The 27,740-nt window shown below is 56.5% G+C and overlaps 1 protein-coding gene across 2 annotated transcripts; it reads left to right on the top strand.

Annotated features, from left to right (window-relative positions):
- Positions 1 to 501: 501 nt before the first annotated feature.
- On the top strand, positions 502 to 26,720 carry VWCE (von Willebrand factor C and EGF domains). 2 transcript variants are annotated; one of them, XM_042905369.1, is made up of 20 exons: positions 502 to 611; positions 3,091 to 3,185; positions 3,309 to 3,398; positions 3,699 to 3,827; positions 6,195 to 6,311; positions 8,558 to 8,674; positions 9,572 to 9,700; positions 10,694 to 11,106; positions 11,189 to 11,282; positions 12,518 to 12,600; positions 14,307 to 14,394; positions 16,099 to 16,184; positions 17,413 to 17,530; positions 18,031 to 18,116; positions 19,470 to 19,566; positions 20,949 to 21,031; positions 22,115 to 22,205; positions 22,287 to 22,369; positions 22,671 to 22,761; positions 25,732 to 26,720. In XM_042905369.1, the coding sequence occupies exons 1-20, from the start codon at positions 502 to 504 to the stop codon at positions 26,325 to 26,327; spliced, it is 2,796 nt and encodes a 931-aa protein (XP_042761303.1). In that variant the 3' UTR covers positions 26,328 to 26,720. The 2 variants fall into 2 exon arrangements, with proteins under 2 accessions (XP_042761303.1, XP_042761304.1); XM_042905370.1 differs by lacking the exon at positions 502 to 611 and having other exon boundaries at positions 3,099 to 3,185; positions 18,031 to 18,096; positions 19,474 to 19,566; positions 22,115 to 22,369.
- Positions 26,721 to 27,740: the final 1,020 nt, after the last annotated feature.

The following is a 27,740-nucleotide window of genomic DNA, read 5'->3' as shown; positions in this document are numbered from 1 at the left end:
CGCTCCACGGAGACCGGCAATGCCCTGGCGCACAGCCTCCCGCGCCAGCCTTGCTCCGGGAGTCTCTTTCCTCCCAGGGCCTCAGTCTGACGCCCACAGCCCTTCTCAGGAAGCTGACTCCCAAACCCGGGCAGGGGGTGTGGGCCGAGGCCGAAACCCCGCCCCCAGGGGTCCCTGATCTTTGCCCCCGCCCCGGGCTCCGCGCCTCCCCTAGAGGCCACCGGCCGGCCGGCGGCGCTGCCTTTTGTGCGTTTCGCTCAGAGGTGCCAGAGACCCCCCCCCCACCCCCCCACTCCCGCCACAGCCGTCCGCCGCGTCCCCTCGCGGCCCCCGGCCCCTCCTCTCGGAGTCCCCAGCCCCCCTGCTCGGCTCTGCGTGCCAGCTCGGGGCTCGCTGGTTCGCTCCCCGCGGCGCCAGGAGGAGGGGCGAGGGCCGGCAGCCCCCTCCCCCGCGCGCGGCGCCGGAGCCCAGCCGAGCCGGGGGGACCCGCCGCCGCCGGTCATGTGGGCCGGACTGCTCCTCCGGGCCGCCTGCGTCGCGCTCCTGCTGCCGGGGGCCCCGGCCCGCGGCTACACCGGGAGGAAGCCGCCCGGGCATTTCGCGGCCGAGAGGTAAGCGCCTCGAGCCCCTCCCCTGCCCCGCCGCAGGGGCGCTCCCGGCGTGGGGCAGAAGGGCGCCCCGGAGCCGCCGGCAGCCGCGCCTCGGGGCTCCCCTCCCGGGCGCTGTCCGTGCGCGGGCGCAGCCCGTGGTGGTGGGGGGGGGGGGGTCCGGACAAAGAGACAGCAGCCTGTGCTCCGGGCGGGAACCCGTTCTGCGCCCCTGGAGGGGCTGTCCTGACAAGAACCTGGGGGGATGGAGATTCAGGCGCTGAGTGAGCCCCTCTGAGTCTGCCCTGGCGCGCGGACCCCTGGCGAGGGCAGCCCGGGACGTGCCACCTGGTCTCCGGAGCGGCTGGTCGTCGCTGGCGAACGGGCCTCCCGGCCGCGCCGGCCGCGCCGGGGCTGGGGGCTTCCTCTGCGTCCAGGCTGCACGCACGCCCCTGGACCTTGGAACCGCCGGGCTCTCCCTGGGTCACGTTTCGGTTTCCGCCTGTGCGCGCGCGCGGGCGGGGGGTGGGGTGTTTGCCCCTTTGCTCTTTCCCGGTTGATGCCACCCTCCCCTCGAGTCCCCTCCCGGCGGAGGCCGGGCCGCCGCGTGTGCGTGATGCTCCGAGCGAGGGAACACGGTGTCAGCGGGCGGCCTGGCCCGCGGCCACCGCCTCGGGGGGCGCGCAGGGGGGCGGCCCCGCCAGGCTCGCAGCTCGCACGTGTGCTCCGCAGCCACCGCCAGTTCCTGCCCAGATGGGCCGGGCCCCCGCGGCGTTTCACAGCCTTCCAGCCACCTGTCTCCCCGTCACCGCCAGCCCTAGGAGGCTCCTCGGGGCGCTCGGCCGCCGCCCACCTGAGGGCGCGGCTCCACCAGCCTCGCGAGCATCCTTGCGTCCGCCGCTCTGGTGGCACCCCAGCCCCTTTCAGAGCCCCGTCTGAGGAGCCGGAGCCGCTGGCTCCTCTTTCCCAGGCTGCTGACAAAATCGCTCTAGCAAGGGGTAGCGGGTGGGACATCACTGCCAGCACCTCCCACCCCAGCCCCCCAGCCCCCCAGCCCCGCGCTTCTTTGCTTCTTCTGTGATAACTTCAGAGAGGGGAGAGTCTTTGAGGCTCCAGGGACCGTCTGCTGCAGATGTTTCTGGACTGCCGTGTGCCGAAAGTTCCCCTTTCCGGAGCACTTGTCGCTCTTGACAGATACTCTCAGGCGTGGAGTGAGTCTGCCTTTCCCATGTGGCCAGTGCCTGCTGCGGCACCTAGCACGTGGCGCGTGTTCTGGGTGCTCCGTAGACTGCCTGAGTGGCAGCATATTCCCAGCAGCCTCCGTAGGGCAGGGCTTTCTTGTCCCTCTCCTGCCGTGCCGGGATTCCCAGTTCGAACCAGGCTGGGCTTCATCTCGGCGCCTAGCCATCACAGGACCAGTTCCCCTCACCACCTCCATCCCCCTCCCGGACTGTGCACCTGCTGTTCCCTCTGCCTGGAGCACCCCCCACCCCCCTCCGCTCTCACAGCCTGCCCCTACTCTACTTTTTCCTGCCTCAGCCTAGATTCTGTCCTTCCAGGAAGCCTCCCCTGATCCTCCTTGGGACTCCAAAGCCTGTCCCATCGTGGCACTTGTCACACTATTTCGTTTCCGCCTGGTTGTTTGTCTGCCCAGAGCCCCTTGAAGGTGGGGAAAGTGACTTGCTCCTGGCTGTAGTGCTATGCCTCACCCAAGGTCAGGCACACGCTCCCCTTTGCTGTTTTGGGCAGCTTGCTGGCCCCCCCACCACCACCACATTGATGTCACCTGGGGAATGACCTCTCTCTGGCTTCTCTGGGGCTGGCCTCCTCCTTTGTCTCTTCTGCTGGCTTCCTTTCTCAACCTTTCCCTCAACTGCCATTTATTGAGCACATACTATGTGCCCGGCGGGCATCGCTTTTGACACTGAGGTGAACAAAAAAGATGAAGCCCTGGTCCTCAGAGAATGAGAGGGGAGACAGACAATGAATGAATCAACAAATTGATAAGTAACCGAATGCCCCAGAAAGTACGTGTTATGAAGAAGAATAAAGCAAGATAAGAGTGGGCAAGAAGGATCTCTCTGAGAAGGTACATGAGCCGAGAGACCTGGGTAAAGGCAGAAGAGAGTTGGGTGCGTTTCTGAGGAAGAACCTTCCTGACGGAGAGAGTTGCAGGTGCAAAGGTCCTGCGGCAGCCATGCCTGGGGCTCTTCAGCCATTGCCATCTTTCCCCGTCAGTGCTGAGGCCCCTCTCTCCCGGCCACTCTGCCTCTGTTCATGTGGCAGGTATCTGTAGGAGGCTGATGTCTGTTCTCTCACCCCTTTTTCTTTGTCCTGCCTCCGGGAGAGACTGTCTGGGTCGTTTTTCTTTGGGGACTTCCCACTGCCCCTCTGGCAGGTTTCGAGAACTATTTGTTGACTGGCCGGGAGACTTTCATGGCCTGGTAGACCAGTCCCTTGCCCGGTGCAGAAATGTGGAAAAGCATTCTCTCCTCTCTTCCAGACGCCGGCTGGGCCCCCACGTCTGCCTCTCGGGCTTCGGGAGTGGCTGCTGCCCTGGCTGGGCACCATCCATGGGCAGTGGGCACTGCACCCTTCGTAAGTGCCTGTCCCTGTGCCCCAAACATCCTCTACAGCAGGGCGCTCACTCCCTGGGCTGGCCTAAATAGGGCAGATTGGGGGCCCCAGCCCCCACTACCTCACCTGCATTTCTCCTCTCAGCCCTCTGCTCCTTTGGCTGCGGGAGGGGTATCTGCATTGCTCCCAACGTCTGCTCCTGCCAGGACGGAGAGCAAGGGGCCACCTGCCCAGGTAACGGGGTGGCATGGGGGGGGTGGGACATGGCTGAGACTATGTGCCAGGCACGGGGTTTGGTCTTAGAGTATCATCTTCCGACAACCACCTAGGTGGGCATTCTCATCCCCATTTTATAGATGAGGAAACTGAGGCACAGAAGTTAGTGGCTCACCCAGGGTTTCATGGCTAGTAAGTGGCAGTGCTGGATTTACGATCGGGCCTTTCTGCCTCCCCAGCCCCTTCCCAGCAGAATTGAGGTGGGGACGGCCGGGAGTGGGGCATGGTGTGTGCTCACCCGTGTGCTGCCTGTTTCAGAAGCCCACGGACCCTGTGGAGAGTATGGCTGTGACCTTACCTGTAACCATGGCGGCTGTCAGGAGGTGGCCCGGGTGTGCCCCGTGGGCTTCACCATGACAGAGACAGCTGTCGGCATCAGGTGTACGGGTGAGAGACCTGGGAGCTGGCGGGGACGGGGCGAGAGGGGATTTTGTCTCTGCCGTCCTTCCAGAACAGTCTGCAGAGAGATGCAGGGCAAGGCTGAGCCGGGGAGAGCTCTGGTTTGAGAGTGGGCAGGGAGGTGCCGGCCCTCCAGATGCCCAAATATCCATCTGACAGATATTTGGGCAGCTCGGGGCCAGGAACTTGAGCGAGGGGCTGCGGTGACGAGTCGTGGGTTGGCCCCCGCTTCGGAATCGGAGGAGGGGAGACAAGTAAGGGTAACCGCAGCCCCGTGCGATGGGACCCTAAGTGGTGAAGTGCCTGGAGCCGGACCCACAGGGGGACAGAACCAGGACTGGAGTCAGGGCTGACCACGGAAGGCTCCCTTGGGAACGTGATGTTTGAGTCACTGAGGGAAGCAAACCTCAATAATTACTGTGTAAAAGTGTGATTCGTTTGTGATTTCAAAAAGTTCTTTTTTTTTAATGAAAAAAAATTTTTGTTAATGTTGATTCATTTTTGAGAGACAGAAACAGAGCAAGTGGGGGAGGGGCAGAGAGAGAGAGGGGGAGACACAGAATCTGAAGCAGGCTCCAGGCTCCGAGCCGTCAGCAAAAAGCCTGACACGGGACTTGAATGCACAAACTGGGAGATCATGACCTGAGCCAAAGTCCGAAGTCAGACGCTTAACCGACTGAGCCACCTAGGCGCCCCTTTAAAAAAATTTTTTTTAATGTTTATTCATTTTTGAGAGACAGAAACCGAGAGTAAGTGGGGAGGGGCAGAGAGAGAAAGAGGGAGACACAGAATCCGAAGCAGGCTCCAGGCTCCGAGCTGCCAGCACAGAGCCCGAGGCGGGGCTCGAACTCATGAACCACCAGATCCTGACCTGAGCCAAAGTCCTAAGCTTACCCGACTGAGCCCCCCACACGCCCCATGTGATTTTAAAAAAGTTCTTACAGGCCAAGTCTGTTACCTTCCTCAGAGGCAGCCTCTGGGACCAGTTTCTTGCATATCTTTCCAGAGAGTTGAAAGAAAGCCTTTTTTTGAATTTGGACTTTGTAAAACTAAGGTCTCTTCCCCAAATATAAAAGTGAAAAACAACTTATTTTGGAACATTTGGAAAGTAAAAGGAGGGTAGAAGATGAAAACAAACATGTCCCCGATGTCCCTAGATATTTGTTCCTAAAATGAACTTGTTTTTTCTTCCCTTTTCCCTGGCCGTGTGTGTGTGTGTGTGTGTGTGTGTGCGCGTGATGCATATTTGTGTGTTTTATAAATTGGCATCAGTCATGCCTTATCCATAGTTTTTGCTCCTTATTTTGCTCACCTTATATGGTGAGTGGGGAACAGTCCTTACAACAGAATTTTTACCGGCCATGCCTGTGGCTGCTGTCACTGCTGTCCCTCATTTAGGTCGCCTGCAGTGTTTCGCTGTCAGTAATGCTGCAGGAAGGAGGCTTCTCATCGGCCTCTCTCAGTATTCTCAGAAGGAGAACCATTGGGCCAAGGGTCTCACTAAGGAGTGTTGGTGCTCGGGCCCCATTGCAACATCCTCTTCAGGCAGGCTGAAGCAATTCATCCTCCCCTGAATGTTTTTCATGGGGAGTACTTCCTGCCTACACTTCTTGTTGCCCAGGGGACTGGGTCAAGGAAAAGCCAGAGAAGAGTGTCAGAGCTAGCACCGAGCAGGGCAGCACTGGCCGCCACCACGAGGGATCCCGGTGGGATGGGGTTAGTCAAGGTGGGCTTCCTAGAGGCGGCGGTTGTGGTCCCGAGGGGCCGCTGTGGGGAGAGCAAGTACAGAGAATGCAGGTGTCCTGCAGGCACGGGGCCAGGGGGCGGGAACTCGGATGCAGACTGCAGTGGGCAGTTGCAGATGCTGTGGGTCCTTGAGAGCCACCATGGACCACAGTTCTTAGAGGAGGAAGGGATGCCATGAAGCGGGGCTGGGGAGTTCTGTCCCCTTGGTCACATTTGTGTCCTCAATGGCCCCCCTCCAGATCGGCTGCATACAGGTGGTGCTCAATAAACACTTAGTGGACTTTAGTCAGCCTCCCCGTTCAGTCTCCTCTGCCCTGCTAGGGTCGCCCTGCGGTGGGGCCATTGAAAATCGTTCTGTCTCAGCCATGCTCTCTGTCATCTGGTCTGCATGGGTCACAGAGCAGGAGCCTGGCCTCTCGGCCTCTGCTTCCTGGAGGTTCCCTCATGGCCGATGACCTTCCTGGGGCCTGGTCTTTCTGTCTCAGGTGGGGGTTCCACCCGGCTGAAGGCGGGCTTCTTGCGCGGACAGGGTCCCTGTGGGGTAGAGTTTTTCCCTGCACGCAGCCACGTTCAGAGTCGTCCGTGCAAAGATGTTTTCTCTCTTCCCAGACATTGACGAATGCTTAAGCTCCTCCTGCGAGGGCCAGTGCGTGAACACAGAAGGCGGATTTGTGTGTGAGTGTGGGCCCGGCATGCAGCTGTCTGCCGACCGCCACAGCTGCCAAGGTGAGTGGCCCAGGGACAGGTGACCACCGCTGCTGGGCTCTGAGTTGAAGGCGCGGCCCTACCCAGCCCAACATGTGCACTTCGTCCGTGCATTACTGCGTCTTACCTTCCCCGTGGTCCCCTGAGGGAGATATTGTATCACCCCCATTTTGCTGATGGGAAAACTGAGGCTCACCCAAGGCCGTTCTGTCAGTAAACACTGGAGTCAGCTTGAATCCTGGCATGTCGACCCTAGGGCCCTTGCTCTGACCCGGCACGGCGGGGTGGAGGGAGGGGGCTGGAGAGGCCTAGGGGAGAGCTAGGGGCTGGGCGGAGGAGGCCACCGAGGTGAGGGAGGGCCTCGTGGGACATGGGACGTGGGACGCCGTGCCTGCTGCAGTCATTCACCCCCTGCATTCATTAGTTCCACCTGCCCCCAGTCTGGTGGGGAGAGGCAGAATGAGGTTGGGGTGAGGAGTCAGTGCTGGGGGAGCTCCGGGGAGAGGAAGGAGTCTTTGCTCCTGAGTGGACAGGATGAGGGAGATCTTTGAACATAGTCCCCCTTTCCTTTAAGATGACTTACAGAAGGAAGCATTCTCTCTTAAACGAGGCAGATGAGGGGAAAGCTGCCCCATGAACCTGCGCTATTATTTTCTATTGTTTGAAATGGTCATAAATGGGAAAATAAGTTTTAAAAGTTGCTAGTTCCAGACCTTCTCTGCCCCTCCTTCTCTCTACTCTGCCTGGGGAATAACCCTGGTGTCTTAGCCCTCTCCGGCTGCTGTAACAAAATCCCACCGCATGGGCCGCTTTAACAACAGAAATTTGTTCTCACGGGTCTGGAGGCCGGGAAGTCCGAGGTCAAGGTGCCAGCCCATTCACTTTCGGGTGAAGGCCCTTCCTGGCTTGTAGCCAGTCACTTCTTGCTGGTTCTTACAAGTAGAGGTAGCAAGCTCTAAGGGCACGATCCCGTCACGAGGGTCCCCCCCAACCCCCCAGCCGCCTCAAGACCTCATCTAAACCTAATTAAGGACAAGAGACGAGCAGCAGACGGTTGCAGAACTGGATTCTGGCACCGTGCTCACACTTTGCGTGCCTTTTGGCATTTCATTCCCATTTCAAACTGATCCTGTGAGGTTGATACTGTTTACTTCCGTTTTCCTGGTAGGACCACTGAGAAATTGAAGAAATTAAGTGACTTGCCCAAGATCATGTTAGGGCTGGGATTTGAACCCAGTTGTTCCTCTCCTTGCTTTTTCTCCTCTCAGCAACCTGTCGCGAAGGTGTCTCCACATCCGGGCAAACAAACCTGCCTTGTTCCTTTTTTTTTTTTTTTTAATGTTTTTATTTATTTTTGAAGGAGAGAGAGACAGAACATGAGCGGGGGAGGAGCAGAGAGAGAGGGAGACATAGAATCTGAAGCAGGCTCCAGGCTCTGAGCTGTCAGCACAGAGCCCGACGCGGGGCTCAAACCCACGAACTGTGAGATCATGACCTGAGCTGAAGTCGGACGCTTAACCGACTGAGCCACCCAGGCACCCCACTGCCTTGTTCTTTTTAACTGCTTCCTGCTGCTCTGCAGCACAAACACCCCCTAGTTTACCAACTCTTCTTTTATTGATGAACATGTGGATTATTTCCAGCTTTTCATGATTTTAAACGATGGTCTGGGGAAGCTTTGACAGAGGAGGTGCTATAGAAGCTGAGTTTTGAGGTATGAGTAGGAGTTTGCCCCCAGTCAAGATGCACAGGCATGCCAGGCAGACAAAAGAACATGGGCCAAGAGGGAGGCCCCCAAGAACATGGTGCATTTTTAGACGATGGCAGAACAAAGGTGAGGGGCAGGGAAGGAGGTAGGAAAGGCCGCCCGGGGGGTCGAGAGCTATGGTGCAGGATTGGTACCACAGTGGTGCCTGTGGGAGCAGAGAGTGGCCTGATCAGAGAGGTGCCCTTTGCACAGAACAGCCTGGAGGCCAGGTAGCAGATGGCTTAGGAGGGGTACAGGGGAGCTGCGTGAGGCCATTATGCTTCTCCAGACTAGACGCAAAGGCAGCCCATGCTAGGTAGGGCAGTGAGGATGGAGAGAAGAGGGCTGGTCCAGGGAGAATGTCACTGATAGGCTGAATGTGGGTGGTGAGAAAGAGAGGGTTTAAGATGGTCCTTCACGGCCCTGAGGATGGAAACAGGAGAGGAAGACGGGGGAGCACACCATTCCGATACTCCGTGGGGGGGGAAATGACCTTCAGGCTTGCCCTGGTCCCTTCCAGACACTGACGAATGCCTCGGGACCCCCTGTCAGCAGAGGTGTAGAAACAGCATCGGCAGCTACAGGTGTTCCTGTAGACCGGGTTTCCATCTCCATGGCAACCGGCACTCCTGTGTAGGTAAGGTGGGGGGGACCCTGTTGTCTTCATGGTTAGGCTGCCAGCCACCGGTCACCTGGACAGGGCGAGCCCAGGGACGGGGACGGGCCAGCAGTCTGGACCTCCTGGCTGCCTGGAGCCCGTAAGCACTTGAGCGTCTGCTCAGAGCCTGCCTTTTCCTGGGGTTGGCGTGGCTCCTCACGGAAGACCCTGTCTTGGACTTTTCCTGGCCACATGCAACTTTCATCCTGTTATGTTCCTCTTCCACCCCTCTCCCAGATACACCCCAAGGATTCCTCTCTGCTCACCCATTTTCTTGGCTGCCTTTGCTCCCCTTGGTAAATAAAGCGTGTTAGTCTTGGTTCCTCTGGTTTAGAAGGAGACCCCTGTTTTCTCAGCCCATTAGCAGATATTTCCAGAAAGGGATTGGCATGTTTGGCTCAAGCTTGGCTCATGGGTTGAAGGTGGGGTCCCGTGGACCTGAAAACAGACCTTGTTCTGGTGGAGTTTGGTATTTGTCCCGAAGCCTACCTTGAAGCAGTGCCGTGATTTTCGAGACTCTTTTCAGAAGGGGCTGCACCATCTCAAACCTGGCCCGTGGGATGGTGGAAGGTTTGGAGATGACATTCCCAGCAGGGCTCGTCCCCACCAGCCAGCGTGTAACCACTGCTGCGTGGTGCTGGGGGATGAGTCACCGGTGCATCCATTAAACGCCAACTGGATGTATGAACCTTCCAAAGGGACTAGCAGTAGATTGTGGCCCCACTCCTAGACATCTGAGTCACCTCCCACACTCTGAGGTAGGGATGGACCCTGTCAGAACATGGCTGGGAGAGTCTCCCAGTCTCTTCTGGGCCCAGGGATGGAGGAAGAAGTAGCCTCAACAAGGCGGCTGTTGGCAGCGAGGCTCTCCTGCAGATGTAAACGAGTGTCGGAGGCCTCTGGAGAGGCGAGTCTGTCACCATTCCTGCCATAACACCGTGGGCAGCTTCCTGTGCACATGCCGACCTGGTTTCAGGCTCCGAGCTGACCGCGTGTCCTGTGAAGGTGAGCGACCGTTCATACTTGCCCTCCTAGGCCCCAGCTCCGTCCCAACCTTGGGCCGGGTTTTACCAGGCCCCGCCCCCGCCCCACCCAGCCCCCTCCCTCCAGCCCGCAGGCTCCGCCCCCTCCCACCCAGGCCACGCCCTCCAGCCCCAACCTTTGGCCAGTTTCCCCAAGCCCCGCCCTACAGCTCCAAGGCGCCGCCCCAACATTAGGCCCGTCCCCTCAGGCCCCGGTCCCGTCCCAACCGGGCCCCGCCCTCCAGCTCCATCCTTAGGCCTGTTTCCCCAAGCCACGCCCCCCGTCCCACCCAAGCCACGCCCCTGCCCTGGCCCTGCCCTCCCAGCGCTGGGCCTTTTTCCTTTTCTACCCATTCTTTTTCAATTCATTTTGTTATTTCCAACTCTTCACTTTCTTTCTCACTTCTTCCTTCTACTTCTTTACCCATTCGTCCTCCCTTGTCATTTTACTGTTTCCCTAACCCTTTTGTTTTCCCCCAAATGGTAAAAGGTGGGGGGGGGGGGCGGGGGCGGGGAGAGGAGCACGTGACAGGAGTCGCAGTAACCTGGGCTCCCAGGGACACTTTGGACGATGTGGCGTCAGTTCGCTCTGCCATACTTTGACAGTGTGCCTAAAAACATGCGTTTCCGATCATCTAAATGCCGAAGATGCTCTTTCTAGCCCATGGCAAGCTTTCCCCGGGCTGTTCCTTCATCCCCAGCCTCAGCATCCCCTCTTGGGAAGCCACGTCTGGGCGGGGCAGCAGGGGACCCACTCCCAACTTGTCACTTGGGCCTGCTCCTGTAGTGCTTTCCCCTCAGCCTTGTGTGATGGTCACTGTAGCCCCCTTGGTCTGGGGTGAACTGGGGGTATTAGACTCTTATGCTGATGAAGAAAAACTGGTCCACAGACATTCAGTGACTGGCGGTGGGCTGCAGTCTCGCCTCCTGCCACTGCTGCTGCCTCCCTCAAGAGACCCCCGTGCTTCCGTTTCAGCTTTCCCCAAAGCCGTGCTGGCCCCCTCTGCCATCCTGCAGCCCCTGCAGCACCCGCCCAAAATGCTACTGCTGCTCCCGGAGGCGGGCCGGCCTGCCCTCTCCCCTGGACACAGCCCTCCTTCCGGAGCCCCGGGGCCCCCAGCTGGCGTCAGGACCACCAGCCTGCCGTCTCCCACCCCTGCACCACACACTTGGCCGCCAGCCACCCTGGTGGCCACTCCTGTGCCTAGTGCCTCCCTCCTGGGAACCCTGGGACCTCCCTCGAAACTACAGGAGGTGACTCCTTACTTGCCCAGGGGCCCAGAGGCCACGTGGTTGGCACCAGGGTCCTCTGCCTGTTGGCACCTGGGAGCCACGTATGAGTCCGGAAGCCGCTGGACAGAGGCCGGGTGTTCCCAGTGCCAGTGCCAGGTAGGTGGAAGGGGTCCTGGGGGCTGCTCTGGTCCAGTGTCTGGGGCCTCGTGATGGCTGGAAGTCCTGCTTCTGCTTCCAGAACGGGGAGGTGAGCTGTGAAAAGGTGATGTGTGAAGCTGCTTGTTCCCACCCGATTCCCTCCGAAGATGGAGGCTGCTGCCCGTCGTGCACAGGTGGGAGCTGGTCTGGGGGAGGCTAAGAGTCCCCCTCATGATCCTGCTTCTCTTCTTCCCCAGCCCTTCTGCAGCTGAAAGGCTGTTCTCTAACTTTGGGGTACATTAGAATCACCTGAATCACTAGAATCTGGGGGCCTCACCCCCAGAGCTTCTGATTTATTAGGCATGGGGTAGGGCCTGGGGACTTGCGTTTCCAGCAAGTTCCCAGGTGATGCTGAAGTTGCTGGTTCAAGGACCACACTTTGAGACCCACTGGTCCACGCTGTGGTATCCCTCAAGGGGAACTTTCCATCTTTTGGGGATCCTTTTTGAGCCTCATTCATTCATTCATTCATTCAGTGAGTTCCTCCACATCTCCCTTCTCCAGATGTCCCCTTCCCTGTCCCAACTCCCCTCCCACAACCAGAGGAGGGATCCTTCATCAATCCTGTCCTCTTTCCAATTCCCTCCCATGATCTGTTTACAGTTTTTCATCGGCTTCCCGTTGCTGCAAGGATAATGACCCTGAATCTTAACGAGTCCTTCAAACAGAGCTTGGCAAAACTCACTCTGCACACGAATCCCTGGGATCTTGTTACAATGCAGCTTCTCCTTCAGTAGACCTGGGAGGGTGGGGGGGCCGGAACTGCTGCGTTCTCTGAAGCTCCGGTGATAAGATGCTGAGGCCACTGCGAGTGAAACAGCAGTGAAGACATCTTCCTAAGGGTTAGAATGAGCATAGACTTAGTGGTGTCTTCAGGATGTTCGTGGCCTCTTACCACGTTCCTGCTCTATACTGAGCCCTGATTGCGAATGGCTGTGGATCCGTCCAAGTCCCTGCCCACAGTGGTGTTCCCATTTTATGATAAAGACAACTGAGTCCAGAGAGGCTAAGTGACATGTCCAAGGTCACCCGGGTTCCTGAATGGACAGGCCAGATTTTGAACCCAGGGCTGTCTGGCTGCCTTTCCTGCCTTATGGGGAAAATATGCCAGGTCCTGCATATAGTTCTAGGTTTACAGACACCAATGGAGCCCTCCTGGGCCATCTGATGTGGGTGTCTCTTGCTTACCCCTCCGGGGGGGGGGGGTCCTAGGACTGCACAGTTCTGGGTGCCTGGATCTGCCACTCCCAGGACATCTTGGCTAGTGAGAGAATGTTCCAGGTACATTATGCCTGGAAAAGTAATGAGATCTCAAGCTTCCACCACTTTGAAGAGGTCTGATGCCTCCACTCTTGTTTGTCTTTCAAAGGCTGTTTTCACAGTGGCGTCATCCGAGCCGAAGGGGACGTGTTTTCACCTGCCAATGAGAACTGCACCGTCTGTGTCTGCATGGTGAGCCTCACAAGAGCCCTGAAGCCTCGCGGGTGTTTTCCTAACCTTTGGGGGTTTTAGAGGAAGAGGGAAAGATCGGGTGTTAAAAGTGAGCTTGTCAAATGGAAGGAGAGTTCCCAGGTTGTGGATTTTGGTTGGAATCTGTCGAATTTAAAGGCGTGGGGGTCTGTGGAGTCAGGGAGGCTTCTACTGAGCAGGAAAGAGCCAACAGGCAAACAGGGTCCATCTGTCTAGGAAGGGGAGGGGATGAAACTCCCTCGGAAACTTCCCACCAGGGAGGCTGTTTTTCTCTCCAGGCAAAATATTTGCCAGCACAATAAAGGTATCCACATCTGGGAGGGAGGAGGCTTATTACCAGACGCAGCTTGTTAAGAGTATTATTTCGCTTTAGGCAAATTCACTTCTGTAAGAATGGTTATGAAGGACCTACTGTGTTCCTACTGTGACGCCAGGTGCCGTCACACAGATTTGATTATGAGCACGCAGTGTGCACCAGGCACGGGGCTTGGGGCCTTTCATCTGTTGCCTTACCCGAGGCTCCTGGCAGCTCGTCTGGGTCGGCTTTACTGTCCCTGTTCCACAGATGAAAAGACCGAGGCCGGGAGGTGCCAAGAGGTCTGTCTGTATCCAAGGCCCGGGCTCTGATCGCCAACCCTCACTACCAGCCTCTGACCATCACTGGCCTGGAGGTGACCGCAGAGGCTGCAGTGTGCGATGGGGGGGTGAGGCAGGTAGACAGCCACCTCCACGCTTTACTGGGCTCTTCCTGTGTGCCACACACACGCAGTGGCCAAGCACTTTCGTGGATCATGTCATTGTGTGTATCGTCAGCGATCCCTGACAGAGGCACCTCTTCTACCCCATCTCACGGATAGGGAGACTGAGGCTAAGTGAGGTGATGGACATTGTCCAGAGTCACACGACTCGTTCGTGGAGGAGCAAACACTGCAACTCACCTCTTGCTGCTCCAGAGGTGGGGGCGGGGGGGGGGGGGAGGGTTATTTTTTATTTTTTTATTTTTTTGAGGCGGGGGATTTTTATTTTTTATTTTTTTGCCTTAACTTCAAATTTAAAATTAAGTCTTAACGGGCACCCCGGTGGCTCAGTCCGTTAAGCATCTGACTCTTGGTTCAGGTCATGATCTCACGGTTCGTGGGTTCGAGCCCCACGTCGGGCTCTGTGCTGACAGTGCAGAGCCTGCTTGGGATTCTGTCTCGCCCTCCCTCTCTCTCTCATCCTCCCCTGCTCACACACACACACACACACACACACACTCTCTCTCTCTCTCTCTCTCTCACAATAAATAAGTGTTAAAAATATTTTTTAATAAAAAAGTAAGTTTTAAATTTAATTCTTTGAATAGCCAATAGAGTCACATGGTTCAAAACTCAGATGTACAGGAAGGTGTCTTTGACGGAGGAACCTCTGTTTGCCTCTTCCCGGCATCCTTCCAGAAGCTTCTATGTGCCGTGGGAGGATGTTCTCACCACACCGTAGCAAATGCCAGGAACTAAGTCCCTGCACACTGTCCTTGTTGTCACCATGGTGGCATTCAAAAGGTTTGGGATGGCTTCCTTTCGGAGGCTTTGGTCTTGGACAGGAAGCTTGAGGGGTTGTGTGAGATAGGGAATGAGCTTGAGGGGCCTTGGGGCCTGGTTCCCCTCCTCCCCTCTGCCCCCACCCACCACCATCTCTCCCCTCCTCAGGCCGGAAATGTGTCCTGCATGTCCCCTGAGTGTCCTCCCGGCCCCTGTCAGACCCCCCTGAAGTCAGATTGTTGTACTTGTATTCCAGGTAAGTGAGTCTTTGGGGTTCCGGGTGGGGGACTCGGCTTTTGTGTGTGTGTTTGGGAGCAGGGTGAACAGAGCAGGGGAAGGAGATTGAGTTTTGCTTCAGAAACTCCAATCAAGTGAAGCATTTCAAAGTGCCAGCTTAACTGAGCGCCTACTATGTGCATAGTGCTTTAGATGCTAGATTGGGCTCATAGCCCAGTCTGCCCCTGCTCTAGGAGGTGCCTTCAGCACGGCCAGGAAGGGGTGTGAGTCCATCCTTGGCATGGCTCTGTCTTGAGACTAGAAGGGCGTCTCCCCTTCCCCACTAATGAGTTGGTCCTTTGTTGAAAATGTGGTTCTCTTTTCCTGGGATGACCTCATCATCATCACAAATGTTCCCCGACGGCTCTGTGCTGCTGCCTGCCAGCCCTTGATCTCATTGAATCCATGTGGCACAGCCTTGAGGGAGTACGATTCAGAGGCCCATTTCATAGATGATGAAACTGAGGCTCACGGAAGTCATTGCTGCCCAGAGACATAACGACCAGTTAATATCAGAACAGAACTGGAAATCAAGGCTGCCTGATTTCAAAGCTGGTGTTCTTTAAAAAAATTCTTTTTTTTTTAATTTTTAAATTTGTTTAACGTTTTAAAAAATATTTATTTGAGAGAGAGAAAGACTGAGTGCGAGTGGGGGAGGGGCAGAGAGAGAGAAAGAGAGAGAGAGAGACAGAATCCCAAGCAGGCTCCAGGCTCTGTGCTGACAGCACAGAGCCAGACGTGGGGCTCACACCCACGATCTGTGAAATCATGACCTGAGCCGAAGTCGGATGCCTAACCAACTGAGCCACCCAGGCGCCCCTAAAAAATTATTTTCTTAACTTTTAAGTATTATTTTCAGCTAAGACATTTCTGAATAGGTAATATACTGCCTATGAAGTAGGAGCCTTTGTCAGCTCTTATCAACCCCATTCTACAGATGAAAAGATTGTGGCTTAGACAAATTAAGTATGTCCCCTTGAATCCCTCCCTAGTGGGTTGTGTAGCTGGGATTTGAACCGAAGGCGGTCTAAGCCAGGGGGACCTGGGCCAATTTTTAGGCTGTTTTTAAAAAAAAAAACCTTTTTTTTTTAACGTTTATTTATTATTGAGAGACAGAGAGAGACAGAGCATGAGCATGGGAGGGGCAGAGAGAGGAGACACAGAATTCAAAGCAGGCTCCAGGCTCTGAGCTGTCAGCACAGAGCCCGACACGGGGCTTGAACTCACAAACCACAAGATCATGACCTGAGTCAAAGAGGGGAGGCTTAACCGACTGAGCCACCCAGGCGCCCCTAGGCTGTTTTTATCTGTAGGGGGGCAGTCTTCAGAGGAGAGGCTCTCACTGACTCCTCCCTACCTCCAGGGGATGTCATTTGTCCCAGACCTTGTCTTGGGTGTCTGGGCCAGTCTCTTTTCATTTCTTCTTTTTTTTTTTTTCTTACTCTTTAGTTATTCCGGGATTCCCTCCCTTTTTGGTTAAGGACCTTAGTTTGCACATGACTCACTCTCCATCAGTTTTTAAGCAACAGCTTATTTTTTTTGTCAAGGGTTTGGAGGGGAGCGGTTGGCTCCCTGAGTGTGGGGTATGCTGGAGGGCATGGTGGGAGTGTTAGCTTCCCGAGGGCCCCTCCCCTCCCCACTGTTCCCCTTTCTCTTTAGCTGCCTCTCCCTTTCTCCTCTGCAGTGAGATGCTATTTCCACGGCCGGTGGTACGCAGACGGGGCTGTGTTCAGTGTGGGAGGTGATGAGTGTACCACCTGTGTCTGCCAGGTAGGTGGGTGGGGGAGGGGAGCAGGGCGCAGGACTTTCCCAGCATGCCTCGACCAGGAGACTAGGAGCTGCCACACGGCAGAAGGGAAACTGAGGCAGCAGGGGCATTACTCGCGTTCACCAAGGCCTGCCCACAGTCTCCTTGGAGTTCACCCTTCAGCAGAGCTATTTATAGAGTACCTACTGTGTGCCCAGAGCAATGCCAAATGCTGGGGACACAGCTAAGCACAAGACAGCCCCAGTCCCCTCTTTCAGGGAGCCCACAGCCTAGGTGGGCTGTGGGCTGATGACCGGGGCTCCTCACCGGAAGGGAAGGCTTCTTGGAGGAGGGATGTTAAGTTGACACCTGAGGGGTGAGGGAGAGGAGCCTGAGGCAGGTGTGCCCGGCAGAAGCGAGAACGCACAGCCCTTTCTAAGGCCTGAACGTGTCCCTGCTGCCTGGGGCACAGAGTGCCAAGAGACTAGGCCAGAGAGGCAGCTGTGCGTAGGGAGGGTCCTTGAGTTGGGGTCTGAGAAGCAGGGCCTGGGGCAGGATTCTCGTGTAAGTCATCTTCGGAATGGCAGCCAAGGGCAGAGGAAGGAGCCAGGTGAAGATGGGGTCTCAGGCTGACTCCACAGGGAGCTCTGGAAGGAGTTGCACGGCAGAGACGGGTGTGCGCAGAGATCAGGGAGCTCGCATCAGTTAGTTGTATGCACTCCCTCTGCTCTCCGGGAAGTGGGGGTGAAGGAACCATCCAGGCACCTGAAGGACTCGGCGGCTGTCAACCAAAGGCAGTCCTTAGAGGAAGGGGTCGCGGGGAGGAGGGGGCCTCACAGCCTCTCCCACAGACTCAGGAAGGGCTTTTCTGGCCAGGCTGAGGGCTCTGGACTTGGCAGAGCTGATGACCGGTTTTAATTGGTGGAGCCGTGCGATCATATTGGTGCATGAGAACGTTCTGTGGCTGCAGAGTGAGGGTGCACTGGGGTGAGAGCAGAAGGCTGTTGCACAAGTGAAGGGAAGGGGTGCTGGGGCTATGGCCCGGGCAGGCGGAGACCCCCAGCCCAACAGCTGGGACGTCCCAGAACGTGCTCCTGGCCTCCCCCCAGCCACCCCCACCCCTATCCCTGGAGATTCTTTGTCACTTTGAGGAGAATGACAGCAGCAGCCTGGCAGCCTCCTCTTCAGCTTTCAGATGGCCCAGGGCCGGGGAGCTGCCCTCACTGGCCCATGTGCCTGGTTCTCTTCCAGAACGGGGAGGTGGAATGTTCCTTCACACCATGTCCGGAACTGGATTGTCCCCGAGAGGAGTGGTGGCTGGGCCCTGGACAGTGCTGCTTCACCTGCCGGGAGCCCACACCCATGACAGGTGAGGGCCCCCAGCCCTGCACCCCAGGGCGATGCCCTCCAGCCCATGGCGATGCCCTCCAGGAGGGAGGCTGAGCTTTGCGTGCAAAGACTTAGGGTGTGTGTTTCTGTAAGTGTGTATGTCTCTGTGAGTGTGTGTGTGTGTGTGTGTGTATGTGTTTGCAGTATTTGTGCGAGTGTGCCCGTGTGTGTGTGAATGGGTTTGTAGGTTTATGTGTGTTTATGGGTTTGTAGGTTAAGTGTATGTCTGTGCGAGGTGCCTGTGTGAACTGGGCACACGTTTGGAGGGAAGAGTCACTAACTGAGGGACCCCACAGACAGCTGCGGGCAGCCCCTGGGTCCAGCAGGTGGCGGGACAGACACCTGGGGAGCTGCCTGGGTAGTGTGAGCGAGCAGAGGCGGCTGTCCTTGGTGGGGTGTTGCTGTAGGTCCGGCGGGCGCTCAGCACCTCCTCGGCGCTCGCGCCCACCCGAGCTTTCTCCCTCACTGTCCCCCGGCCAGGCTGCTCTCTCGACGACAACGGGGTTGAGTTTCCTATTGGACAGATCTGGTCTCCCGGTGACCCCTGTGAGTTATGCATCTGCCAGGTGAATGACAGCGTGCACGCCTTCAGCTGCTTCCCCCGGCGGTCCCTGCCTCGCCCCGAGCAAGCCCTTCTGCCCTGCGCGGGCCCTCCGGGCCGGGCACCCCCTGCTCCAGAAGCCGGGCCGCCTCAGCCCGCCCCTCGTCTCCCTCCCATGCTGGCAGGTTCCATGTTTACAGGAGGGGCTGGGACCCAGTTTCTTCTGTCCTCGGTAGCTCTTTTGGAACAGCGGAGCTTGGCAGCCTGCCTAAATGGGGTGCCACACGCTGCTTGCGAGGACTCGGGTCCCAAGAGCAGGTTTCCCCGGGCACAGGTAACTGAAGGGGCGTAACAGCCCGCGGCTCAGTAGTGCAGGCCTTTCCTGCGAAGCTGCAGTGTTTCCTTTGGGAACGTGAATCTGTGACCTCAGTTCATCAGAAATGGATAAGGAGGGGGTGCTCGAGCTTTAGAGTCCGGTTGACCCCGATATGCCAACATAGCCACTTACCAAGAAACACTATTGTTTCGGCTCGTTAAGTACGCACGTCGGCTTTTGTTTCGAGTTCTTGATTCATGCCTCGGAGCTTAGAGCTTTAGTTCTCAAAATGAGGTCCCTGCACCGGCGGTGTCCTCGGCATCACCTGGAGCATGTTGGACACGCACCATCTCCAGGCTGCTCAGACCTCCGGGCTCAGAATCTGCATTTTAATCCCCGGTGACCCATGTGCACACCGGCTTTTGAGAGGCACAGCCCCCAAGTACCTTGGATGCGCCATTTGTTAAAAAGCCTTAGACCCTTGCAGAACTTGGGAACGTTTCCTTGGGATTACAGTCGGGAGGAGGGTACCTCCGCTGCCTTTCCCCTTTGTGACTGACCCAGGGCACTCGTAGTCTAAGAAAGCTTTGTCAACGTTCAGATTCTCGGAGGGAAGAAAAGAAACCGTATGTGGTGCTTTTGTCTTCTGAAATAGACATTTCCGGTGGAATAGTTTTCTATAAAAATAGGATTTTATTGTACTCTATAGGTTTGGGGTGAGCCAGGGTTCCAGGGAAAAGCTGAGAGAATTTGGATGGGGTGGTGGTGAGCTTTGGCTGTTGCCAGAGAAGGACAGGAAGCCGAGGAGACCAAAACCCCGCTCTGACCTTCCTTGTCCTTAGATAGGGAAGCCTTCCCGGAAGGCTCACACCCCCTTTCCCAAGGAGCCGGTCCTCTGTGTGGGGGTACCTGCCACGTCCTAGCTGCATCATGGCGCCCTCCAGGCAAGCCTTGGCCAGTCTGAGGCATTGCCCTCTCTGGTGGGGGGGAGGGTGGGGTCGGGCAAGGAGGCCGGGCCCGGTGTGTCAGGTGGGGTCTGGGTGAAGTTCTTCCTTCCTTCAGGCAGATGGCTCAGTGAGCTGCAAGAGGACAGACTGCGTGGACTCCTGCCCTCACCCAATTCGGATCCCTGGACAGTGCTGTCCGGACTGTTCAGCAGGTAATTCCCTGCTTGTGGGGCTACACAGCACCCCTCCCTCCCACATCTGGGCTCACCCTGCCCCAGCTTCCTCCAGACAGGACCACACAGGCTTTATCTCCGGTCATCCTCACAACAGCCCCATGGGAGAAACCCATTTTACAGATGAGGAAAGTGAGGGGGGTGGTTCGTAAAGCAGTTTGCCCAAGGCAGGCCCGGTCTGGGTGCTAGAAGCAGAAAGAAAGATATGCTGAGTTTGTAGCCTAGGTGGGGTGACAAAGGTTCACACCTGTGAAACAGGGAACAGTGAGAGAATATAAAAATGATACTTTTTGGGGGTGCCTGGGTGGCTCAGTCACTTGAGTGTCTGACTCTTGATTTCAAGTCATGATCTTACAGTTTGTGGGATTGAGCCCCTCATCAGGCTCTGTGCTGACAGTGTGGAGCCTGCTTGGGATTCTCTCTCTGTCTCTCTCTCTCTCTCTCTCTCTCTGCCTGTTTGCATGAGTGTTCTCTCTCTCTCTCTCTCTCTCTCTCTGTCTCAAAATAAGTAAACTTTAAAAAATGATACTTTTTTCCACTTTTTAAAATTTTATTTTTACATAATGTCTACACCCAACGTGGGACATGAACTTATAACCCCAAGTTCAACAGTCACACGCTCTTGCAACTGAGCCAGCCAGGCTCCCCGATACTTATTTTTTTTATATTAATTTTCACCTGTTCTATTATTTCAAAAGTATTGAAGAACATACAGAGAGCAAAAATAAAAACAATTTAAAGGGCCCCTTATCACTTTTAGCCTCATGGTTTTGTTTTTTTCATCTCTTTTCAAGACATAAGTATCTTTATATAACATATCTATAACATGTGTCTGTAAGTAACAAATAATGTATCTAACATATATACATGAAAAAAGAGTTACCTATTGTCCTGTCACCTCCTTTTATACTTACTCGAATGTGATAAATGGCATCGAGGTGGCAGCCCTCAGATCTGGCCTCTGCGGGCTTGGGGAAGCGGAGGGAGGCGGTGTGGGGGAATGTTCTGGAAGGTGGGGGGGTCGATGGGGGAGCAGAGAGGATGGCTGTGGTGCCGGGCTCTCAGGTTGTGTCTCCCAGTCCCCCCGGCTTGATCTTGCCCGGTGAGGGGCAGGGGAGGAAACGCTTCCCTCCCTGGAAGAAGAGCCACTCTGACCCCTCTGCTAAATCCAGTGCCAAAAAAAAAAAAAAGTCCACGCCCAATCCAGACCTGTGTTTTGTCTCTTCTCCAAACCCCGTGCTGACTGCCTGGGGCTGGCCTGACCTTTGCTTCCCAGAAAACTCTTGGACCTTCATCCTTGGCAGGCACCTGGTCACCAGCCACCTTCCTGGCTGGCGCTCACCCCCTGCTTTCTCTGGCAGGCTGCACCTACACAGGCAGAATCTTCTACAACAACCAGACCTTCCCATCCGTGCTGGACCCGTGTCTGAGCTGCATCTGCCTGGTAAGGACCACCCAGACCTGACCCCTGTTTGTGGAAACTCCACAGACACTGACCCCTGCTCATGAACCTTGGAGGCAAAATCCAGAACCTTCCAAGAGAAAAGTCATCCTGGGTCACGGTGAAAGTTGGCTCCCTCCGGCCCTACCGAGGGTGAATCTTTACTCGGGGCCAGAGAAATATTTTTTAAGCCTGCCCAGCGAAAGCCCTCTGCTTCTGGGTGATCAGGGGGAGTCCTGGGGGCTCCCAGTAGTAAACACGTGCGTGCTCGCTGAGGGTGCAGGTGAAGGCCTCAAGCCCAGGACTCTGAGCTGGAATCTGTGATATACTCCCATTATCGAGTTCTTGCTGTGTGCCGATCCAGCTCTCGGCCCTCTCTCTGCATGAGCTCAGTTAATCTTCGGGGGAATCCTCTGAGGTAGGTGCCAGGGTCATGTCCATCTGCTAGGTGAGGAAACTGAGGCACAGAGAGACGAAGTCCTTCCCTCAAGATTCTCACGCTGGTCCACTCGAGTGCCAAGAATCGAATGCTAGTATTCTGAGTCTGCGCTCCAGGAGGTGAACCTTTGCCCCTAAGCCAGGCTGCCTCTCGGTCTGAAAAAGCATGCGAGATAGTTAACATCATTTAGTGTTTGGAAAATGGGGGAAAAAGTCCTATTCCTTGTCACGCTGGAAACGTCCGAGGCCAGTCGAGTGAGCACGCCGAGTGGAAAGGGACAAGGTCTACAGAAACAGAGAAACTCAGGGTGAACGTCTCGGGCCTCTGAGTGGCCCTATTTGTTCACGTGCTTCCGGGAGCTTCAGGCTTCCGGGTCCTTCTGTCTCCTCGGTTTCTGGTGCTCACCTTTCCTGGGTATTTTGTGGATTTGATCGGCAGGGACCTGTTGAAAGATGAGCGGCACGGTCAAGGCCAGGCCCTTGGCTCTGTGGGGCTTGCGTTCTGTCGAGAAGACAGACTGAGTGAATGAACCTCTCCCCCAACCGTGGTGGCTCCGATGGTCGCTCCGTGGTTATGCGGCTGTCCTTCCCGAGTGTCCCATCAGCTGCTCGGAGCAAAAGGCCTTGTGTGTTTTCTGTGTCCCGCAGCTGGGCTCGGTGGCCTGCTCCCCGGTGGACTGCCCCATCACCTGCACCTACCCTTTCCACCCCGACGGGGAATGCTGCCCGGTCTGCAGAGGTGAGTGGGACCAGCACCCCTATGTCCGAGGCTTCCAGCTGGGCCTTGGCCCTCATGGCGCTGTCCCCTCTGCTCCCGCAGATTGCAACTATGAGGGAAGGAAGGTGGTGAACGGCCAGGTGTTCACCTTGGACGATGAGCCTTGTACCCAGTGCACGTGCCAGGTAAGCTGGGCCTGGGGACGCAGGGGCTGCCCGGCCAGGGACTGCGTCTGGCCTGTTGTCCCTTTGCAAAACTGTAAGTCCCCTCAGCCAACATAAGCCCGCCTTCCTCCTGCCTTCCCAGCTTTAATTGCCGGCCAGCATGCCTCCAGATTTGATGGTATCCTCCCTCTTTGTGGTCTCCTTAAAGCGGCCCTGCTGTTCAGCCTCTGTCCCAGGAGCTTTCTGTGGGCGTAAGAGGAGCGTGGGGTGCCGTCCTGGGACGGGATGGGGCTTCCTCACGTGTGTCCCTGTGCTTCCCCAGCTGGGAGAGGTGAGCTGTGAGAAGGTGCCCTGCCAGCCGGCCTGCTCGGACCCCTCCACGCCCCCTGGGGACTGCTGTCCCTCCTGTCCAGGTGAGCGGGCCTCTGGGCCCTGGGGCTTCTCCACTGTCTTCCTGCACTTTGCTCTTGCCAGAAACGGAGAACTTGTAAAGGGCTGGGTGTGAGACACCCAGGCTCAGCGGGGGAACGCGTCTGGCTCGAGGCCACACCGCCAGCACGCGGCGAGGACAAGCCTGGGCTCGCTCATCCTCATCCAGCGTCCCTTGTGCCACATCCGTGACACCTGTGTCCCTTTTCCTTCATTACCTCCTCCCTTAATCTCTTTTTCTCCTCTTTCTCCCTTTTCCAACAACAACAACAACAACAAAAACACCCCACTATTTAGGAACTGAATCAACTTGGCAGGGGAGTAACCACAGTATGTCCTGAATACTAGGTGTTACCATCTCCAATTTCCTGGTGAGGAAACAGAGGCGCAGAGGGGTGGAGGGGCACGCTCAAGGTCACGTAACTGACGGGCCGGAGAGCCGGGATTTGAGCCCAGAGTTGATGCTTTGTAGCTCCTGCGTTGTCTTGACTGCTGAACACGATTTTCATTTTTTTGTCCATTCCATCATGAGGGTCCACCCGTGTGGCTCTTTCTGCAGAGGTACAGATAGGACCCAGACAAAGTGCCGTAACACATGGCTTTGAAGTACCCACGTAGCCCAGAGCTAGCTGTTGTAAAAAGCCCCCAGATACTCCGGTTTGCTCACCCTCTGACTTTTAAGCTGACGTTTGGACAGTTTCTCGATTCTTCTTCTTTTTCTGTCTATCCATAATGGACCTGCTGTGAAAAATCTTGGGTCCGACAACTTTGTTCTTTTCACACTTTGTGAGTTGTGTCGGGGCCCTGTGGTTAGCAGGTGGAATCCTGGGCCATGGGGCACTGGGGCGGGGGGGCGGGTGTGGCGCGGGGACCCCAGCAGCATGACAGCGCGTCACCAGATGGGGCCCCTCGACCAAGCGGCAACTTGCCGTGGGGTAGCCGGCTCCCCACACGTCCTCCAGCTCTACACCATGTGCCTTGAATTTAATTTTTCCAATTTAACACGCCCGTAAAGTACCTTACGTGTGGCTATTGTATGGTTTTTTTTTTAATGTTTATTTATTTTGAGAGAGAGAGAGAGAGCGCGCGCACGCTACTGAGGGAGGGGCAGAGAGAGGGAGAGAATCCCAAGCAGGCTCCGCGCTTGGGGCGCACGGGGCTCGAACCCACAGACCTCAAGATCACCACTCAAGCTCTAGCTGCTGGTGTTGGGCTCAAGCCGGGGTCTCTCCGATTCCTTGCCCCGTGCTGTCTTGCCTTCACAAGGGGAAACAGAGGCCCAAGGAGGTAAGGTGCAGAGCCTGGCCGCTTCTCCCGGGACACTCCACCCTTGGCTCCATTCGCCATGTGCCTCTTCCTAACAATAGCTCCTTTTAGGGAGAAGCCACTTTTTGCTGAAATAGAATATGAATTGTTTCCTTTTGCTACTTAATAAACATAACAGTTTTCTTGAGATGTAATTCATGCGCCACTTAATTCACACACTCAAAGCATATAGTTCCGTGCCTTCGGGTATATTCAGAGCTGTGTGTCCGTCTTTCAGATGATTTTTAAAATCATTCCAGGGGCACCTGGAATGAAGTCGGTTAAATGTCCGACTTTCGCTCAGGTCACGATCTCACGGCTCGTGAGTTCGAGCCCAGCGTGGGGCTCTGTGCTGACAGATCGGAGCCTGGAGCCTGCTTCGGATTCTGCGTCTCCCGCTCTCTCTGTCCCTCCCCTGCTTGCATTCTATCCCCCACCTCAAAAATAAATAAGAAAACATTACAAAAATTCTAAAAAGTAGGGGCGCCTGGGTGGCTCAGTCGGTTAAGCGTCCGACTTTGGCTCAGGTCATGATCTCAGTCTGTGAGTTCGAGCCCCGCGTCAGGCTCTGTGCTGACAGCTCAGAGCCTGGAACTGCTTCAGATTCTGTGTCTCCCTCTCTCTGTGCCCCTCCCCTGTTCATGCTCTGTCTCTCTCTGTCTCAAAAATAAATAAACGTTAAAAAAATTTTTTTAAAAATTCTAAAAAGTAAAATGTAATCATTCCAGGTTTTATGGATTTGACAGCATCTGTCTCCTTCTGATCATACCTTTCTCCAATACTCTCCCTTCTTTTTTTTTTTTTAATTTTTTTAACGTTTATTAATTTTTGAGACAGAGACAGAGCATGAACAGGGGAGGGGCAGAGAGAGAGGGAGACACAGAATCTGAAACAGGCTCCAGGCTCTGAGCTGTCAGCACAGAGCCTGATGCGGGGCTCGAACTCACGGACTGTGAGATCATGACCTGAGCCGAAGTCAGACGCTCAACCGACCAAGCCACCCAGGCGCCCCTCCAATATTCTCCCTTCTTATGCGTCTTCACTCCTCGCTCTCTCCGCCTAAGCCTCTTCCTTTGCTTGTTCTCTGCCCGTGTGCCAAGCCCTTATGACGTGCCAGGCTCCAGGCTGAGACTCCAAAAAGTTTTTTTTTTTTTTCAATAGACTTTATTTTTTTAGAGCAGTTTTAGGTTCATGGAAAAATGAGCAGACAGTACAGCCTCCCCTGTCACGAACATCCTGTACCAGATGGTCCGTTTGCCACAATCCACGAACCTCCACGGACACATGGTTATCACCCAACGTCCGTCCGTCCTTAACATCCGGGTTTAGGCTGAGATTTCCCATGCACCGTTCATTCAGTCCTCAGAGTGACTCTGTACGTCGTGATGATGCCCATTTTACAGATGAGGACACCAAGGCCCAAGGGAGTTATGTGCCTTATACAACGTCACAGAGCCAATGCCTGGCAGAGTGACTTTGGGGGATTGCCCCCCTCTATTCAAGGTTCCCTTTTGGTCTCTCCCTGGAGGCAGGGGCCAGCTGGTCCTTACCAGGTGTGAGCGGCCTCCGTCCCCAGGGCAACTCATCCCAGAGCCGCCTCGGCCGTCCGGAGAACCAATGTGCATCTTGATTCCTCCTCTTCTCTCTAGATTCCCTGGAAAGAAGAGCCGTGGAGTCTGGCAAGGCAGCTCGGAGCCCCCGTGGGGACACTGAGGCCCCGGTGAACTGTAGCTCTTGCCCAGGCCCCCCAGCAGCGTTGCCTGAGAGACCAGTGCCCCATGTTCTCCAGCTCCTCCTCAGAACGAACGTGACCACCACGCAGACTCTACCCACGAGCCCCTCAGGAGACCAGGCCTCACCCTCACCCCATCCGGGGCCTGGGGGCACATTCCCAGGGGAGCCGGGGGCCTCCCAGCCCTCCCCGGGGCCTTTGATCCTTCCAAGAGCCTCCACTCTACCTCTAGCCGCTCCCGGAGCTCCTGGGCCTCCTCCTGTAACCCCAGAGCCTGAATCCTCATCTGGAGCCCAGACAGCGACCAGACGGCCCTCTCCGCCTGCCATCGTCCTGACTGAACCGTCAGCCCGTTCCACGACGGCCCCCAGCCCCTCAGAGACCCCCGCCACCCTCCTCCGGCCTCGCAGACTCTCTCCCGCCGCCTCCAGACTGTCTGCGGCCCTGGCAGTCATGGCCAGCCCCAGCCCCCCGCGCACGGGGACCTCAGAGGGGGAGGAATCCACCGGGTAAGCCGGCCTCGGCTTCAGGGCCCTGCCTGGGAGACTTCGGACACAGAAAACTGCCAGGGGCCCTGGGCGCTGGCAGGGAGGCTCTGGGGCGACCGAGGCTGGCGACGCCAGAGGCTCACTGCTGCAGGGCTCCTGGGGGGGAACGTCCCCGGGGTCCAATGCAGCCTTGTCCCCAAGAAGCATTTGGAGTGTGCCGTGAGAGGAGGCAAACGGCATTCTCCACGGTCGCATCCTCCTCGGACACCACGGCAGCCTGTCTTGGAAGGAAGGCTGGGGCTGCTGAGCTCCCCGCTCTGGAGGAGAAGAGTCAGAGGGCCTGGGAGTCCCCTGGGATTGTGCCTCCAGCCGTCCCTCGTCCCTCCCTGAGGTTTCCCGATTAAAGGCTGTCTCCGTCTTCCCCCCTCCGCCGCCGGCTGCCCTACTCCTTCACTTCTCGCTTTTGGAAAGGTGGGGAAATGTCACTCCGAGCCCACCGGTGGGAAAGTAACACCCCACCTCCACCCCACCCCACGCCCCGGCTTGGGAAAAAAAAAAACCTGAGCTGAACCGGGGGAGGGGGGGGGTCTCGTGTAAGCACCTGCTGACTTCGATGCTGGGAGGGCTCCTACACTGGAAAGGGAAACGACAGACGGAGGAGGAGCCTTCGTAGGTTGGTTTCCCTGGGTGGGAGCCTCTGGAATTAAACAGGAGCAGGGGTTGGTTTCCCTAGGGCACCCTCTCAGCAATGGCACCTGAGGGGCGGGAGGCAGGGAGGGCAGCCAGGAGGGGGAAGCCCCGAGGCCTCAGCCAACCCCCTCTGAGGCTAGGATGGCCCTTCAGAGTTGTCCTGAATTGGGGCCCAGGGCCAGGGCTTTGTGGCCCCCGTGTTGACCCAGGAAAGGGGCGCGACCTTGGCCAGGCAGCTCCCTTCAGCCCGGGGAGGGCTGATGGCCGAGAGCTATTAGCCAACAACCTTCCCGGCAGCCCGCAGCTGGGAGAATAAATCTTCAGTCCCGAAGGGGAGGATTTGGGCGGGTGCAGCCCAGTGTGTGCGACAGATGGAGAGGACCCAGTCACCAGCTTGCCACCACTGAAACCTGTTTATTCTGCAGCCCCCATCACATTTGCCCAGCCCTCACCCCCACCCCCAGCTGCCCTCTGACCTGCTGCCCAGCACACTTCCCGGGGCGGGGCGGGGGGGGGGAGCATCCGTCTGGGGTACCCACCTAGACATGAATGTATCAGTGAGGTCCTAATCCCAGTGTGGTGGCAGGAGTCGCAAATTTCTAGCTGGGAGCGTGGAAACCCGAGACTCAGAGATGCAAAGGATTTAGAGACCGTTTTATCCAGTAAGACATAGGCGTGTGGTGAGGAGTGAGGTCTGGGATGCCCTGCTCGGCTGTGACTAGCCCAGGGACCTTAGGTCCGGCTCCTG

Source organism: Panthera leo, chromosome D1 (genome assembly GCF_018350215.1).
Source record: "Panthera leo isolate Ple1 chromosome D1, P.leo_Ple1_pat1.1, whole genome shotgun sequence".
Classification (NCBI taxonomy): domain Eukaryota; kingdom Metazoa; phylum Chordata; class Mammalia; order Carnivora; family Felidae; genus Panthera; species Panthera leo.
The sequence above is the reverse complement of the archived record's forward strand: the minus strand, read 5'-3'. Positions and strand labels throughout refer to the sequence as shown.